The sequence below is a fragment of the Notamacropus eugenii genome, chromosome 2 (genome assembly GCF_028372415.1).
Source record: "Notamacropus eugenii isolate mMacEug1 chromosome 2, mMacEug1.pri_v2, whole genome shotgun sequence".
NCBI lineage: Eukaryota > Metazoa > Chordata > Mammalia > Diprotodontia > Macropodidae > Notamacropus > Notamacropus eugenii.
The window spans coordinates 475,131,646-475,149,560 of NC_092873.1; the positions used below are offsets into that span (position 1 = coordinate 475,131,646).

At 38.8% G+C, this 17,915-nt stretch overlaps 1 protein-coding gene across 4 annotated transcripts in view; it reads right to left on the bottom strand.

Annotated features, from left to right (window-relative positions):
• Positions 1–17,284, bottom strand: part of LOC140529757 (flavin-containing monooxygenase 1-like) — a 30,635-nt gene extending 13,351 nt beyond the window's left edge. The window contains exons 1-5 of one of the 4 annotated variants that reach the window (XM_072648661.1): positions 17,007–17,284; positions 5,301–5,434; positions 4,444–4,643; positions 3,489–3,677; positions 2,942–3,104 (exon numbers count right to left, since the gene is read on the bottom strand). In XM_072648661.1, coding sequence (XP_072504762.1) covers positions 2,942–3,104; positions 3,489–3,677; positions 4,444–4,575 — 484 coding nt within the window. In that variant the 5' untranslated portion in view covers positions 4,576–4,643; positions 5,301–5,434; positions 17,007–17,284. Of the gene's footprint in view, positions 1–2,941; positions 3,105–3,488; positions 3,678–4,443; positions 4,644–5,300; positions 5,435–16,208; positions 16,789–17,006 lie in introns of those variants that run through there. The other 3 variants (XM_072648659.1, XM_072648662.1, XM_072648660.1) reach the window with 3 other exon arrangements.
• Between the last annotated feature and the right edge of the window lie 631 nt (positions 17,285–17,915).

Below are 17,915 nucleotides of genomic sequence, written 5' to 3' on the forward strand. Positions count from 1 at the left end.
ATGTAGTTTTCCCTTTCATTCATTTTCTTTTATTCAATTCTTCTTGTAGAAAATGACTAATATGGAAATGTTTTATGTTTGCCTGTGTGTAACCTACATCTGCTTGTTTATCATCTCAGGGACGGGGGAGTGGAGGTATGTAGAATTTGGAATTCAAAACTTAAAATAAAACCCCAAAATGTTAGAAAGAAATAATTTGTGCAACATGCCTTGTGGGTTTATTAAGCTCGTATTGTTATTTGGCAAACCCACAGTCATAAGGGATTTGAAATAAAGCCCATATATCAATCCTTTAGAATGTAGGATTAAGTGGATGGTTCTTGACTGATAATTAGTCCAAAGTCATTTTACAGATGAGAAAACTGAGGCCCATAGAGATGAAATGACTTATCTGGGATCATGGAGATATTAACTGGAAGATCTGAGTTTCAAACTGAAGTCCTCTTATTCTAAATTCAGTGCTCTCTCCTACCTAATGCTACTACCTCAAGTCTAAATTCCAGTTTACCAAAGTGATCAATATATGACTTTGGGTTTCATTTCCCTCTATGATTAGGATAATGATAGTTGCCCTATCTAACTTGCATGGGGCTAATAATAATTAATGAATGAGATGATGCCTAGAAAGAATGACAATAATAAAGATATAAGATCAAACATTCATATAGCGCTTTAAGGTTTGCAAGTGCTTTGATAGAAGTGACTTTTGAAAGCATACATATGCATATTATACCATTAAAACTGAAAAACCCAAGTAGATGCTTATGCCTTCAAAATTTGTCCATTTTGTGAATTGACTAATTTTCGTAAGAATAAAGAATGAAACAATTGCATACTATGTTCCAGACACTGTGTTATGGAAATATACATGTTGATGGAAATATTTGTAACATTTCTTTTAATTAGGGAAACATTCATAACAATATTTTTGTGATATTAAAAAGAAAAAATGGAGGTATCCAACATAGGAGGGATGACTGAAGCAATGGTGCCATTTGGATGTAATGGAATACTAATGCACAAAAATATGACTATAAGGAATTCCAAGATGTTAAGGAAGGCTTTGTATCTCCCATGCTCCCTGGGTCATAGTAGGCACCTAGAAAATGCTTTTTGAATGAATGAATGAAGTCATTCAGGGCAAAGAAAGCTGACATAAGGGATGACTATACAGAATGACCATGGTAATACAAGGGAAAATAACAGTGAAAGACATTGGAATTCAGATGAATGTAATGACCAATCTGGATCCCAGAGGACAGATGGTAAAATGTATTTTCTGCCTGGCTATGGTCTCTTTAATGGAACTGTTTCTCTATTTAACATTTCTCTGACTTTTCTTCCTTGCCCTAGGAAACTCTGAGACTTCTTTGACTTTTCCACCATCTCACACATCAGGTACCTTCTTTGCCCTTCACATTCCCCTTTTTCAGCTCCCTTTTGTGTGTTTTCATCCCCCTTTAGTTTGTAAGCTCCCTGAAGGTGGGGACTGACCTTTCTTCAGAAGAAGCTGTGATATATGATTGTAATATATCCTTGGCACTAAGTACCATGTCTGGCACATAGTAAGCACTTAGTAGACATTTACTGATGGATCGATAAAGGAGGATTTTTGGAGAGATGGGGTTATTAAGAAGTAATAGTGATCAGTCAATTAGTACTTATATTAATCACTATGTACGGGGCATTTTGATAGATTGTGATAGATTCTGAGGACAGAGACAAAAATGAAACAGTCTCTCCTTTTAGGAATCTTACATTCTTTCAGGGGAGATAACATGTGCACATAAAAGGATATACAAGGTTTCTAAAAATAAAGATGGTAATTTGGGGGGTAATGACACTAACAACTGGAGAAAATTATGAAAGGCTTCATGTAGAATGGACACTTGAGCCAAACTTTGAAGGAAACTGGAGATTGTACGAGACAGACTTGAAGGTGGAGATCATTTGTAAAGATGCAGAGATGAGAGATGGAGAGTCTTGAATGAATGCATAAAACATTTTTAAAAAATGCTTCCTATGTGAAAAACAAGCACTGGGGATACATATCTGAAAGTAAGATGGTCCTTCCTCTTAAGGAGTTCACTTTCTAATGGGAGAAGAGACAATATATATGGAAGGTTTTAGCCACATGTCAGTAAAATCAGTCTTGTATAAGACAGATTAGGAAAACCAGTTGGGCTGAACCATAGAATGTGTGAAAGGGAGTGATGTAGAATAAGGCTGAAAAAGTTGATTGGAATTATGTTGTGAAGGACTTTAAATGACAAAAGATCTTGTCATAGAGGGAACAGGAATTCACTGGAATTAACTGAATAGAGGTCATATGGCCAGATCTATGCTTTGGGAATATCACTTAGGCAGTGATGTGGAAAACAAAGATACATCAGGAGGCTATTGTAGTAGGCTGGGTAAAGGTGATGGGCATCTAAAAGAGGGTGCTGGATGAATGGAGAAGAGGGCAGAGATGAAGGAGATGTTGAGGAAGAATGAAAAGATCTAGCAGCTGATTAGAGTGATTGAGAGTGGGATATTGAGGATGAGACAGATTATGAACTTGGGTGACTGAATGAAATATGGAAGAAAGGTAGATGATAAAATGAGTTCTAGTTTGGACATTGTTAATTAGAAATGCCTACAGCAATCCATTTTGAAATATCTAATAAGCAGGTGATGTAGGACTGGAACTCAGAAGAAAGAAAGTCTAGGGGTGGATATATACATCTATGAGTCATCTGAATAGAGATACTAATTAAGCCGCTGATAGTTGATGAGGTCAAGAGAAAGAGAATAAGAAGAAAAGAGGGCCCATGAGAGTGCTTTGGGGGTGCAACCACATGGTATACCACAGTGATTTTTTTTCAAAAAATCTGAAACCAAGACATCAATAAGATGATGATTTAAAAAAAATAAAGGGACTTAGAAGACAATATCATACCTGGTAAAGTATCAAGTGGCAAGAATGGGTTAGTGAGATAACCAGTGCCGACCATAACAGCATCAAATATGGCTGATTCTTGCTTCCCTTCATGTTCAGTGGTTACCTCCCACTGGCCAGAGGTAGAGAAATCTGGACATTTTTTCACATTGCAGACAATGGTCTGAAAAAAAAGAATCCAGAGTATGCAAGTAGTATTCCTCCTTACCCCCTTCAAGGAGTCATGATATCCAAGCAAGAGACCCAGGAATTGTGGATATAGAACTATGTTAGAAACCATAAATCTATGTGGATTAGACCCTGTGGCCATTCAGATAAAGGTCATACATAGACAGGTTTCTACATGTGGGTTATATAGCATGAATACATACTTCCCTCCACAGGTTGATTGAAGAGTCCCCAGGGAATGAAGGAATCCTGCCAAGTAGCACGGATCTTTGCTAGTTTCTCAATCTCAAGCAGAGAACTTGAGTCTCAGATGGGAAGCAACAAAAAAAGATATGTACTAAATACCTTTCTGCCAACCAAACTACTCCTAGTGACATACCTTGAATTGGATACATTTCAGAAGGTTGAACTTCTTTGCATACATCTTTAGATATTCCAGAAATAGGGAATGTGGCACAAAGTTTGGAAAATCCTCTGGAAAAGGAAAGTCTGAGTAACAGGACATTTCTTTGCTGCTGTTAGTAACAACAGATTTATAAATGCTTGCCCTGCCCTCTTCAACATGTTCCTATAAAAACATCACAAAGAGGAAATCATTATTATCATTGAGGAATGAAAACTCTCAACCAGTCAATGTTCAAAATGACATGGGGAGAAATACCACCTTCTCAGTGGAATTTACCTATCTGCAACTGTGAGAGAGACAGAAAGCATGGGGAAAACACCCCAGAGTCAAGAAGGTATGGGTTGTGGTCTCACATCTGATATATATTTGTCCATGTGATCCTGGACAAGTAAATTAATTTCTCAGTGCCTTAGGCAACTCTCTAAATCACAGAACTGATCTGCAGTAGAGGGAGCTTTCTCATTGGGAATCCCCTATATTAATGAAATCACAGATCAAGTTTAGAAAAATAAAAGAGAAACCATGGTGAGAGGATGAAATGTAGAATTCCTGGGTAAGTCACTTGAACTCCCTCAACCTCAATTTTCTTCTCTGTAAAATGGGGATAATAATAGCATCTACCTCCACAGGGTTGTTGTGAGGATCAAATGAGATTGACATATAAAATGCTTTGTAAACCTTAGAGCACTGCAGAAACTCTTATTATTCTATCCTTGTACCAATAGAAATCTCCCACTGGGTCGATCTCAAACATGACAGAACAATTTCATGGACAGAGAGGAAAAGGACCTTGGATATTATCTGAGTGAACCCTCTCTGGTTATGAATTGGGAAACTGAGGGCCAGAGGGGTAAAGTGACCAAGGTCACCTTGCCAGACAGTTACTGGATGACATACTTAATAGAGGAGTTAAAGAAATATCACCTACTGTGAATTGCCATAGCCCTCCAATGTCAGCACTCCTTTCAAAGCAGGTGGGCTCCAGCCCCTCTTCCAAGCAGCATTTGATGGAGGTGAGACCACTCACACCAGCTCCAACAATTGCAACTCGCTTGACCATAGTGTCTTGTGTCAGGCAAGGATCGAGAAGACCTTCTTTAGCTGTTCCTTCTGCTGGAACCTGTGCTCCTAGAAGAGATTCTTTTTATAAATAGCAATGCTCCACCCCATCTTTAGCATTTCCTGCAAAGCAGGAAAAAGTCTTATGGCGATGAAAAGATTTAATCAACTTGGATCATCTACAACTGCTCTCTTTGTGTGGCTCTGAGAAAACCATGCCATGGACACTGGTTTAATCCTATGCTTTTCCATTTTATGCTTCTTATCTGCAGCAGTGCCAATGTTAGGACAGGTAATTCTGGAAGATAAGAACTTTGGGGGAAAAGTACAAATTGAGTGTGAAAGTATGTGTAATCTTGAAACCTGGGATCATGGCACTCCTCACTCACTTTACTGTGTTCATCAGTAGATTAGAAAATAGAAGGAATCTGGTAGAGCATCTAGTGCTACATCTCACTTGGTAGGTGAGAGCTGAAGCCCAGAGAGTCAATCCAAAGTAGCAAGACTGTTTCTTTGCAGAATAAGAATGATAGCCCCTGTTTTTTCCAGAATCATTACATAGCCCTTTAAAAAAATCACATCATCCTTCCTCCTTCATGCATCCCTTCTCACTTGACTACTGCCATCCCAAAGTTCCTGCCAACTGTAATGTAACTGACACTATTGCCATGCACCCCTGTACAAATGCCAATCCTACTTCAAGAGCTCAGTGCCATCTTCACTTACTTTATTGCTTTGTGGGGGGTCTGTGTTGTTCTCATCAATTCGAGGACAAGGGTGCTGATGAGACTTTATGGATTGACTTGCTGTTCACACTGGGCACATTCCTAGGGATCCAGGATTGTCATTGTTGGATGATGCTGGGATAGTAAGTCAGATAGGTGAGCCAGGAATCAGAATGGTAAAGTCAAAAGAATGCTGGATTCAAAGTCAGAAAACTCAGTTCTGAATCTTGGCTCTGCCAGTTGTCCACTGTGAGACTTTGGGCCAATAAATCTGGATGGTTTCTAAGGTTCCTCCCATGTCTAAATTTATGACCCTACAAGTCACCCAGCTGATGTAATCAAGAAATAAAGAAATGAGTAAAGAAGTGTATTTCAAATCATTTCTTAATTGAGGATAAATAGACAAAAACCCCAGCTTCTCAGACCAATAGGTTACAGATTTGTTTGCAGCAGTATATCTAGGGTTATTCAAATTGCTGAGGTGTGGGGGGAGAGAGTTTTTATTCTGGTTTATTTTTCAAATTCTTTTAAGGTAAAAAAAAATGGGATAGTAGAATAATAGAGGGAGAGAGAAAGGAAAAGAGAGAAAGGAAGACTCACTCACAAAGGAGAAGGCACTATAAGTTTCCTTCCTGCTTTAAAAAATAAATGTCTGTGAGATATTACCTGTTAACATAATTTTAGGTAAAGCAATCCCATGCCTGGTGATATATACATGTACAATAAACCACATGCCTCCCGTTTTTTCTCCTTTTTGTCCAATAGACTGTTGATTATACTATTGCTTCTATTTCTGCCACCATTGTCTTTATCCCAGTGCTCTCTGCCACATTTCTCCCTTTGAAGTTCTGTATTTCCTTATATGATCACATTTCTGGTCATAGATTAGATGTGGAAGGTCCCTTAGAAACAATTCAATTTAATTCAGTAAGCACTTATTACATATCTACTATGTGCTAGGCACCATAATAGATTCTAGGGATACAAGAAAAAAATGAAATTATCTTTATCCACAAGGAGCTTATTTTCTGTTGGATAAGAAGAGACAGCATTATGCAATAAACAAACAAACAAATAAGTATATAAAAGATATAAAATTAGGTATATAATTCTTTTGGGTAGGGAGGAGATTAACGGATGAGAGAAAATCAGGAAAGGTTCTCCTAGGTGGTTATAGCCTTGAAGGAGTTAGGACATCAACAGGGAGTAAAAAGAGAGAATACCTCAATTTATAGATGTGAAAATGATATATTGAAAATAAATATGTAAGGCTATTTCCCTTTCTCTTCCCCCCTCCCCCAACTTCCCCTCTTTCTTTCAAATAAGATCTTACCTTTCTGAGCTATATTCTATTAATGGGTCTCATACCACCGAGGCACAGTGACATCTATGAGGTTAAATTTGTCTTCTCTTATTAGGAGCTCTAGTTCATCCTGCTTGTCACCTGGGCTTTGTGCTCTTGTGTCTAGACTATGGTCAGACATCATTAAGTGCTGGGATACAAAGAAAGGCTAAAATAGTTCTGCCCTTAAGGGGCTGATGGTTTAGTGGGGAGGGGGAAAGAACAACGCGTAGACAACTATCGTACAGACAATACGTTTGTGTGTGTGTGTGTATGTGTGTATGTGTGTGTGTGTGTGTGTTTGTATACACACACAGGAGAAGTTGGAGATTAACTCCAAGAAAAGGCACCAGCATTAGGACTATGTTTATCTCACAAAAGGAATCTGGTAAAGTGCTTTCTTAATTTTTGAGGATAATTTATGTTATTGAAACTAGTTGTTCTCTGAAAGGCTGACAGAATTAGGACCAGGAATATTTCTCTTCTCCAGTTGATAGCTGTTTTGCAACTAGTACTCTTTCTTTTTGTGAAATTGGATTACTGGCATTTACATTAAGGGCGAAGGTGGGGGTGGGGTGGGGTGAGAAATGCTTCTTATAGAAGGTGGGATTCCAGCTGAGACTTGAAGAAAGTCAGGGAAGCCAAGAGGCAGAGATGAGGGGGGGGAGAACATTATTCCCATGAGGGACAGACAGTTAAGAATACACAGACTTAGGAGATGGAGTCTCCTATGCAAGGAGGAAAGGAAACCAGTGCTGCTGGATAGAATATACAGAAGGGAGCAAAGTAAAAGTAGACTGGAAAGGTAAGGAAGGGATCAAGTTATGAAGGGCTCCAAAAGCCAGACAGAGGAGTTTGTATTTGATCTTGGAAGTAATGAGGAGCCCTTGGATTTTATTGAATGGGGCAAGATAACATGGTCAGATCTGTACTTCATTTAGCAAGGTCATTTAGGCAGTTGAATGGAGGAAAGACTGCAATGGGGAGAGACTTGAAGAACTGAGAACAACCAGCAAGCTCTTATAATAGGTAGCATCAAGAGGACTTGGCAACAGATTGGAAATAGGGGTGGTGGTGGTGAGAGAGTGAGGAGTCAGGGATGACAACCAGGTTTCCAGTTTCGCACACTGGAAGGATGGTGGTACCCTCTACAGTATTAGAAAAATTTGTAAGAGGAGAGGGTTTAGGGGAAAAAATATCTGAGGGATAGATATCTGAGGCTGTGTGTTTTTATCAGACTGGAGTCTTGAGTTTTCTGTTGTTTCAATTTCTGTGAGTCTTTATTGCCAATCTTCATTATACATTGGAGCTACTCTCTCTAGTATTTAGTTTAGTGCATAAAGATATTTTTCTCTCTCCTCCCCTTCCTTTTCAGTTTAGTTTTGATTGGGTTTATAAGATTTCCAGAACTCCTAATAGTCTTTTGTTAGATGCATTCTGGGACAGGAGCTAATCATTCCTAGATTTAAAAGCTGTGATCCCCAAATCCAAATTCCATTCTCAGATGCAATCTTTTTAACCATCTTCTTCTTTCCCAAGTGTTCTTCTTTTTTCCAAATCCTTTGCCTTTGAGGGTAGTAGTGATGTAAACTATACCCATATCTGCAAAGTTTTTGCCTAAGATTTGATAATCTGCCATTTTGTTTCCTTCTGCCAATACCATTTATGCCTGAGGGAATTTCCAGAAGTTGGTATTAGAATTCAGTTTGACAAATCTTGAGAAGTTCTCTTATCTCACTCCAGATGCGTGCCCTAGGAAGATAGAGGACATCTCTATTTTCATTAGGTCAGCAGATAGGTGGTCCAATTTCCATCATAAACCATCATTTTTTCTACCTTTGTTGCTTTGAGAATACTCTCTCAGCTGATAGCTCCTATGTATCCACACTATAATTCCTTGGAGATCATCATTCCTCAAAGCTCCTACCTCTTTCCCCTTCTGGAAGAGCCCAATACGTACTTGTTAGCTTCAGGGTTCCTTCTGCCTTCCTTTATCATTTATACAACATTTTTTTCACTCTCCAAAATCTCAACATAGACCATTTTCCCCTTTGCTTTTTCAGATTCTTCTTTTATTTTGTTTTCCCATTAGAGCCCCTCATTCATTTTAAAAAGGAACGCTCCATCTTCCTTCATTATCTGGCTACTAGAAAGGTGTCCTCAAGAGCTTTTAGCTTCTCTTCTGGTAATGAGACCAGTTTGATCTTAGAGCACAAGAAGCTGTCATTTGGCCAGTGGAACAAAAACCCTACAGATTTTCATTACTCTCTATACTTCATTGGAGTGAGATCACTGGTTTTTGCATCTGGTTATAGGTAGATAGTCTGGACCAGACTACTTGTGGGAGACTTCAACTTCAAAACTGTTTCTCTCCTTATCTTAGTAGCACCTTGAGAATTACACACAATCCGTTTTTTCTCAGATTAGTTTCTTATCTTATCAAATTATTTTACTTCCCTTGTCTTACTTTTTATCTTCTCCTCCTTAAGACCTTCCTTCTATCCCTTTTACATCTCCTCTTTTTTTCTTAGTCCTTTCTCTCTTCCATATTCTTCCCCCCACCCCCGACTTCTTCCCTCTATATCCTTCTTAGTTCTCTTCAACCCATCTTCTCCTCTTTCAAGATGAGTCTTTTTCTTCTTTCTTCGACTTCTGAAGTCCTTATGCATTTCTTCTCTCCGAATCCAATCTCTCACCTTTAGAATACAGAACAACTTCCTCTTCCTTTTACTCCTCCTCTTCTTCTTCCTCATTCCCTTGTTGAATAACCCTTGTGATTAAGTTTTGTACCTATTATTTCCGGCATTTTATAAATGATGAAATTTAGTCCGACAGTCTTTTTTTAGGGGCACACAGCTAAAGCATGACCAAGGCCAGATTTGAACTCAGGTATATCTCACTCCAGGTCCAACAGTGCTTCCTATAGTTCAAATTTGTCATTTCCTAAAACATTCTTTAATCCAATAAAACAGTTTCTCCTAATCTTTTACAGAGTGTGAACCACCTATGGACTTGCCAGTATACACTGAGCCATCCTCCATAAATCATGTACCCATCAATCAAACTATCCAGCAACATCACCCGAAGTACATTACTTATCTACCCGGGGATATTTACAATCACATTATAGGTTACGGTCATTAATTGCCCTTCAACACTCCACAGTTATTACAGAGTAATAAGAGATTATTTTGATTCTACTAAACAAGAAGATGGAGTATGGACCCATTGTTGAGTAACCTCTAACTCTGGATGTAGCTCAAGACTGTGGACCTTGTCCTGGGCTTTCTCTTTTTTCTCTACACTTTTGCTTGGTCACCTCATTAGTTTCCATGGACTTAATGATAATTTCTATGCAGAAGACTTTGAGTCTCTCTTTTGGAAATCCAGTCATGCATTTCCAACTACCTAGAGAGCATTTTCAACTTTTTTTTTTTCATATTTTATTTTATTTTATTTTATTTTTTATTTAACTTTTAACATTCATTTTCACAAAATTTGGGGTTACAAATTTTCTCCCCTTTTGTCCCCTCCCCCCCCCAAACACCAAGCATTCTAATTGCCCCTGTGACCAATCTACTCTCTCTTCTATCATCCCTCTCTGCCCTTGTCTCCGTCTTCTCTTTTGTCCTGTAGGGCCAGATAGCTTTCTATACCCCTTTACCTGTATTTCTTATTTCCTAGTGGTAAGAACATTACAGTTGATCCTAACACTTTGAGTTCCACCTTCTTTACCTCCCTCCCTCTCCACCCCTTCCCTTTGGAAGGCAAGCAATTCAATATAGGCCAAATCTGTGTAGTTTTGCAAATGACTTCCATAATAGTTGTGTTGTATAGGACTAACTATATTTCCCTCCATCCTATCCTGTCCCTCATTACTTCTATTCTCTTTTGATCCTATCCCTCCCCATGAGTGTCGACCTCGAATTGCATTCTCCTCCCCATGCCCTCCCTTCTGTCATCCCCCCACCCTGCTTGTCCCCTTGTCCCCCACTTTCCTGTCTTGTGAGATAGGTTTTCCTACCAAAATGAGTGTGCATTTTATTCTTTCCTTTAGTGGAATGTGATGAGAGTAGACTTCATGTTTTTCTCTCACCTCCCCTCTTTATCCCTCCACTAATAAGTCTTTTGCTTGACTCTTTTATGAGAGACAATTTGCCCCATTCAATTTCTCCCTTTCTCCTCCCAATATATTTCTCTCTCACTGCTTGATTTCATTTTTTTTTTAAGATATGATCCCATCCTCTTCAATTCACTCTGTGCACTCTGCCTCTATGTATGTGTGCGTGTGTGCATGTGTGTGTGTGTACTCCCACCCAGTAACCAGATACTGAAATGTTTCAAGAGTTACAAATATTGTCTTTCCATGTAGGAATGTAAACAGTTCAACTTTAGTAAGTCCCTTATGACTTCTCTTTGCTGTTCACCTTTTCATGCTTCTCTTCATTCTTGTGTTTGAAAGTCAAATTTTCTTTTCAGATCTGGTCTTTTCATCAAGAATGCTTGAAAGTCCTCTATTTCATTGAAAGACCATTTTTTCCCCTGAAGTATTATACTCAGTTTTGCTGGGTAGGTGATTCTTGGTTTTAGTCCTAGTTCCTTTGACTTCTGAAATATCCTATTCCATGCCCTTCGATCCCTTAATGTAGAGGCTGCTAGATCTTGTGTTATCCTGATTGTACTTCCACAATACTTGAATTTTTTCTTTCTAGCTGCTTGCAATATTTTCTCCTTGACCTGGGAACTCTGGAATTTGGCCACAATGTTCCTAGGAGTTTCTCTTTTTGGATCTCTTTCAGGCAGTGTTCTGTGGATTCCTTGAATATTTATTTTGCCCTTTGGTTCTAGAATCTCAGGGCAGTTTTCCTTGATAATTTCATGGAAGATGATGTCTAGGCTCTTCTTTTGATCATGGCTTTCAGGTAGTCCCAAAATTTTTAAATTGTCTCTCCTGAATCTATTTTCCAGGTCAGTTGTTTTTCCAATGAGATATTTCACATTATCTTCCATTTTTCCATTCTTCTCTCTTTGTTCTGTGATATCATGCTTTCTCGCAAAGTCCTTAGCCTCCATCTGTGCCATTCTAGTTTTGAAAGAACTATTTTCTTCAGTGAGCTTTTGAATCTCCTTTTCTATTTGGCTAATTCTGCTTTTGAAAGCATTCTTCTCCTCATTGGCTTTTTGAGCCTCTTTTGCCAATTGAGTTAGGCTAGTTTTCAAGGTGTTAATTTCTTCAACATTTTTTTGGTTCTCCTTTAGCAAGGTGTGGACCTGCTTCTCATGCTTTTCTTTCATCTCTCTCATTTCTCTTCCCAGTTTTTCCTCCACCTCTCTAACTTGATTTTCAAAATTCTTTTTGAGCTCTTCCATGGCCTGAGCCCATTGGGTGGTCTGGGACACAGAAGCCTTGATTTCTGTGTCTTTGCCTGATGGTAAGCATTGTTCTTCCTCATCAGAAAGGAAGGGAGGAAATGCCTGTTCTCCAAGAAAGTAGCCTTCAATAGTCTTATTTCTTTTCCCTTTTCTGGGCATTTTCCCAGCCAGTGACTTGACCTCTGAATATTCTCCTCACACCCACCTCGCCTCCTGATCCTCCCCTCAACTTTTGTTGTATATCTATCTATCTGTCTGTCTATCTATCTATGTATATATAACATTACCATCTCACATTCAACATGCCCCAAACAGAGCTCATTATCTTTTGTCTTTAAGCCACCACTCTCCAACATTCTATCAAGGGAATTACAAGGTTCATAGCCTACAAGTCGTTCTTCCTTGCTCCCTGTCACCTTAACAGCTTAAATTAGTTACCAAGTCTGTGGATTATCCCTTTGCATCTCTCACATTTTTTCCTCTTACATACTCACATAATCACTGGCCTGTTCAGGCCATCTTCTCCTCTCACCTGTACCATTGGAATAGCCTCTTAATTGGTGAACTTACTTCTTCTCTCCCCACTCCAATCCATTTTCCACATGGATTCAAAGTGATTTTCCTAAAACCTTGATTTGATGCCCTCTTCCCTCTTCAATAAATTATAATGGCACCTTTTTGGTGAAATTTAAATTCCTGTATTTGGCATTTAAAGTCCATTTTCCCTGACCCTCATCTACCTTTCCAGACTTATTATATGTTAATCCCAAGTGTTTATATATCTTAGTCCAGCTATACTGTCTTTCTTGCTGTGTCTCACACAAAGCATTCCATTTCTCATCTTCTGGTATCTGCACAGGTCCTCCCCCAGGCCTGGAATGTACTCTTTTTTTTTTTTTTTGGCCTCTTAGAATCCCTAATTTCCTTCAAAGCTCAGTTTACTGAGAAGGTACTCAGTTTACTGAGAAGGTACTGAGAAGGTACTTACTAGAGAAGGTACCTTCTCTATAAAGACTTTCCTGATTTTTCCTGATGCTAGTTCTTTTTCTTTAAAAAACTACTTATTTAATATCAATATTAACTAATTAATAATATTTTAATTTTAATTAATTAAAATTTAACATAATTTTAATTTTATTCTGAACATATTTTGTATATGCTGGTACATATATGTTATCTCTCCTAGTACAATGTAAACTCTTTGAGAGCAGAGATTGTGTCATTTCTGTTTTTATATCTCCAGTGATGCTATAAATAATAAATGTTATGTGTTTAATTGGTTCATTGATCAGCTACTGAGTACATAAAGAGTAATACTGAGGAGTGAAATATAAGTTAATAATGAAGACCTAGATCAGTACATAGTTATACCAGGCATTTCTTAAATGCTTATTGAATGGGATGGAATAGAACTGGGGGTAGAATTCTGCTGACCATCCTGTTTTCTGAGTGAGCAAGTGAGCCATATGTTATATGTGGGTGAGGAGAGTGGATTCTAGGGCCAGGCAGAAGCATATCTCCCTTACTGTGGAGCCAACTGGAGAGGTCATGAAATCCTGGGTACTAGTGGTGAGCTCCATGGAGTGATTCCAGGCCCAGGGGAGCTATGGTGAGAGACCTCTTACTGATGCTTCACACCAGAATGGCACCATTCTGGGATTACAGGCATCTCCCTATAGGAAAAGAGAGCTCTCTAGGAGAGTCTGTGAGAATGTAATTAGCAGCCTTGATGAAATGCTTATGAGGACATGTAAGTGTGTCTGCATCAATGAGAACCTGAGAAAAAGGGCATATAATGTGTCTGAAGAAGAATGTAATGGTTGGAATTTTCTAGCCTATGTTAAGACAGACATTCTCCTCAATTCCCAGTAATAATTTACACTCTAGTGTTTTAATGGTTTGCAAAATCTTTTTGTTACAATCACTCTCTGAAGCAGCTATTGCAAGAATTAAAAAAGAAAAATTTTTTTGATCTGAATCTATGATTTACTTGGTATAGTTATCACCCTTTGAGAAACTCCTTTTCTCAGACCAGATATGAGTTATTCCACAATTTATACTTGTGGAAGTCTATGATCAGTCCAGCACTCTGCACTTGCCTTTGTCACTTTCACATCTTGTTTGTCTCTTCTCCTTACAATCACATACTCTATTAGATGCCAATGTTTGCTGTAAGGGTGCATCCATGAAGTTTTATTGTGTTTAGGTAAATGGAAGACAGTGTTGTTGATGAGGTCATGTGATGCACAAGTCTTCAGCAGTAAATGACCATTGCTGTTGCTGTTTCCAACCCCATTCCTCCCTAGGACTCCCTGTCAAGTCTAGTAGTCTGAGCCTACTCTAGCATTAAAGTCACCCAGAATTATAAGCTTGTCTTCTTTTGGCACATTGATGATAAGGAGCTCAGTGTTTGGGAGACTCCAAAGAAAGGTTTGGGAGAGAAGAGGTATTAGACTGACTACCAAACTGAAGGTCTACAGAGCCATTGTGCTGACCTCATTGTTATATGTTTATGAAACATGGACAGTCTACCAGCGCCATGCCAGGAAACTGAATCTCTTCCACTTGAACTGTCTTAGGAAGATTCTGAGGATCACCTGGCATGATAAGGTATCAGACACTGAAGTCCTTGCTTGAGTTGAACTGCTAAGTATTCAAACTATGCTTCAGAGAGCACAACTCTGATGGACTGGCCATGTTGTTTGAATGCAAAATGTACGCTTGCCAAAAAGACTATTTTATGGAGAACTTGCATGGGACAGGCAATCACATGGTGACCAGAAGAAATGATACAAGCACACCCTCAAGGTCTGTCTCAAGAACTTTGGATTTGACTGTTCAACATGGGAGACACTAGAACAGGACTACTCAGCATCGCATGCCCACATAAGAAAAAGTGCTTTGCTCTTTGAACATAGCAGAATTGAGACAGCACAAAGCATATGCAGGAGGCGCAAATTTGGGATATCTACCCCAAATATTCACATGGACTATCTGTGCCCAACCTGTGGTAGAGCATTCCAAGCTCGTATTGATCAGCCACACTCAGACGCACTGAAATTTCACTTTATCATAGTGATGTCATTTTGGTCCTCTTCAAAGATGAAGGACAACAACCAACCAACTTGTGGAACATTGGCTCCATCACTGAGAGGTTAAGTGATTTGCCAGACCTACATAGTCAGTATATTTTAAAGGCAGAACTTGGAACCAGGTCTTCCTGACTTTGAGGCTGGGCTTTTTATCCACTACATCACATTGTCTGTCACTGCGAGTATCATTATTCCCATTTCACAGAGGAGGAGACTGAGGCTTAGTTAAATTTATAAGAATCTAAGTGGCAGAGCCAAGATTCAAAGTCAATTTTTTCCTAGCAAAGTGGAAAGAGTCAGTAGTGTCTAACCCTTGTCCTAGTCACCACATAGGAATAGTAACAAGTAGTTTCCAATGTGACCTACCCTGTAGCAAAATCCTAGTTTTTATTCTGGAGAGAAAATACAAGACAAAAGGAAAGGGAACTGAGAGTAATCTTGATTCCCAGAGGCTTAGGAGGAGGAGAAGACTTCTGATATTTCCATGAAAATAAGAAATCTTGACTGTGAGGCACAACATCAGGATCTAAAGCACTAGCATGAAATGAAAACAATACTATTTATGAAATTTTGTTAGATGCCAAAGCATGTCCTGGTAGCTGAACCAAATATCAAAAATGAGGAAGACAAAGTCCTAAGGCATCCTAGTTCATGTTAGATTTGCTGATTAGAGGCTGTCAAGAAAATGAACCAACAAATAAAACCCAAACTGAGAAAAACAACACAACAAAACAAGCCCAGAACCTATGCTTCAAAATATTTTCTGTTTTCTCTGCACAGGAAATCCAAATTATGGCTCTTTAATCCCACAGTTTAATGATTTCTCCAGCTGGGCAATTATCACAATAGCCAGAAGATATTTCACTATAATTCCAAAACAAGTCTTTCAAAATCCCTTATACTAACTTGAGATAAAAGTATGGAAAGGTTTTTTGTTTTGTTTTGTGCTATTATTTTGCCCCAAGGTTACCAGGCAGGGAAAGAGTTCTTTCAAGACAATCCTTTTGCTTAAAGTTCAAGTGCTAAATAAGTACAACTCCTCTTCCATCCCACCACCAATGGACCCACCTAACAGCTCCTGAACTCTGAGGGGAATACTTACTTTTTACACTTCCTGCTCTTAGTTTCCAGATAGTTTTGCCCCAGTCAGGTGGACAGGCTTTATTTCCTGCTTAGAGATGTGGGAAATGGATTGTCCAGATACTGTGATCCAAGTAACTTACATGAAGCCAACAGAAAACAAAATATCAGCCTAACGGGATATTAGCTTTGGTTTCTAAATCTCATTTGAATGTCCTTGTTTCAGGCAGTGAGGAAGAGCATATAACATTTTATACTCAACAGGAGAGACATTGCCCTAAGAGAAGATGTGGGCTTAAATATTAACTTGTTGATTAACTTATTCCAAGAGTAAAATCTTAGAGGAGCCATCTCTGATGATGATGTGCTCGCTTTTCTGCAGGGCTTGAATTTAGGATTGTCGATCAGTAGCTGGAAGGAACCTTTGAAGTCTGTTAGCACAAATTTTTTTCATTTTTCAGGTAAGAAGAAGGTGCAGACATATGAAGTGACTTAGGCTGACACACTTAAAGCATTGGCATTGTTCCCCTAGAATACTCACTCTTGGCTCAAAAATCTCTGTGAGTCTTCATTCACTCAAAATGATAACTTTTGAGCCCTCCCCAGTGTTTACTGTTTCTCTCAGAGGACACAACTAGATCAAAGCAAAGGCATTTAATGAAATTGCATAGTAAAAGAAATTATAAAACTATTCTTCCCATCAATGCAGGCCCCCCCTTTTAAAAAATAAATGTACACACCACTGAAGAGAATGGCCATGAAGAAGGATATTGCATGAGTATACACAATGGAAATCCTTGTGGAGAGTCAATTCACATACCTCAGATGATACAGAACCAGGCATGTGTGTTCTCTATTAGATATGGCATCTCTGCTGTGTACCCTTGCTGGACAGGTCTGCTGAATCAGTCTGATGTCTTGTTTATTCACACTGTTATTGTAGATTTTTCTGGACAGTCTCAGCTGAGCATTTTTCCATTGGCCTTGTGCATCTGGGCTGGATGCATTGCTTTGCAGGTTGTTGTTGACTGCTGAACATCACAGTCAGGGCCTTTATTTATACTGCTATCTTGTGAACTATTTTCATTGTGGCTGCTTGTGGAGCATCTCAGTTCCAATCTCCAATGATTTAATAGCTAGAGCCCCTCCCACATAAAAGCAGATTGACAGCTCTTTAATTGTGGCCACCCCCCACCCACTCCCAGCTAGTAAGAGACAGGAAGGCTGATATGAAGCTTTTTCTTAGATCCGCATGTCTGCACAAAGATCAAAGTTCTCTGTTATAGATGACTAGCTAATAGTCTTACTTATTCCAGAACTTGTCTGGGGTTTAGCACCAACATACCAACTACCATTTATAAAGGTAACAGGCACTGTGTTAAACGTGAAAATAAATTTGAATCAGAATAAACAGTAAGCTCAGAAGGAAGAATCTTTGTTCTCCATTCATTTAGCCAAAATTTGTCTTATTAGGCGTACCTATTATCAGTAAATGTTCATTACTTTGGTGCTGTGCTTTGAGTAGAAAAATCTCATTCTATCCCTACATAGTTAGTATGTAGCAGAGCTGGGATTTGTACCAAGGTTCACTTATTCCAAATCTAGAGGTCTTTCTGTCACGGCACTTATTGAGGGTAGTTGTATGATCTTGTCAACAGTCTGACAATAAGATTTCTCATTCTTAAAATTTTTGTAGAGGAATCCTGGAATGCTAAAACTGAAAGGAACA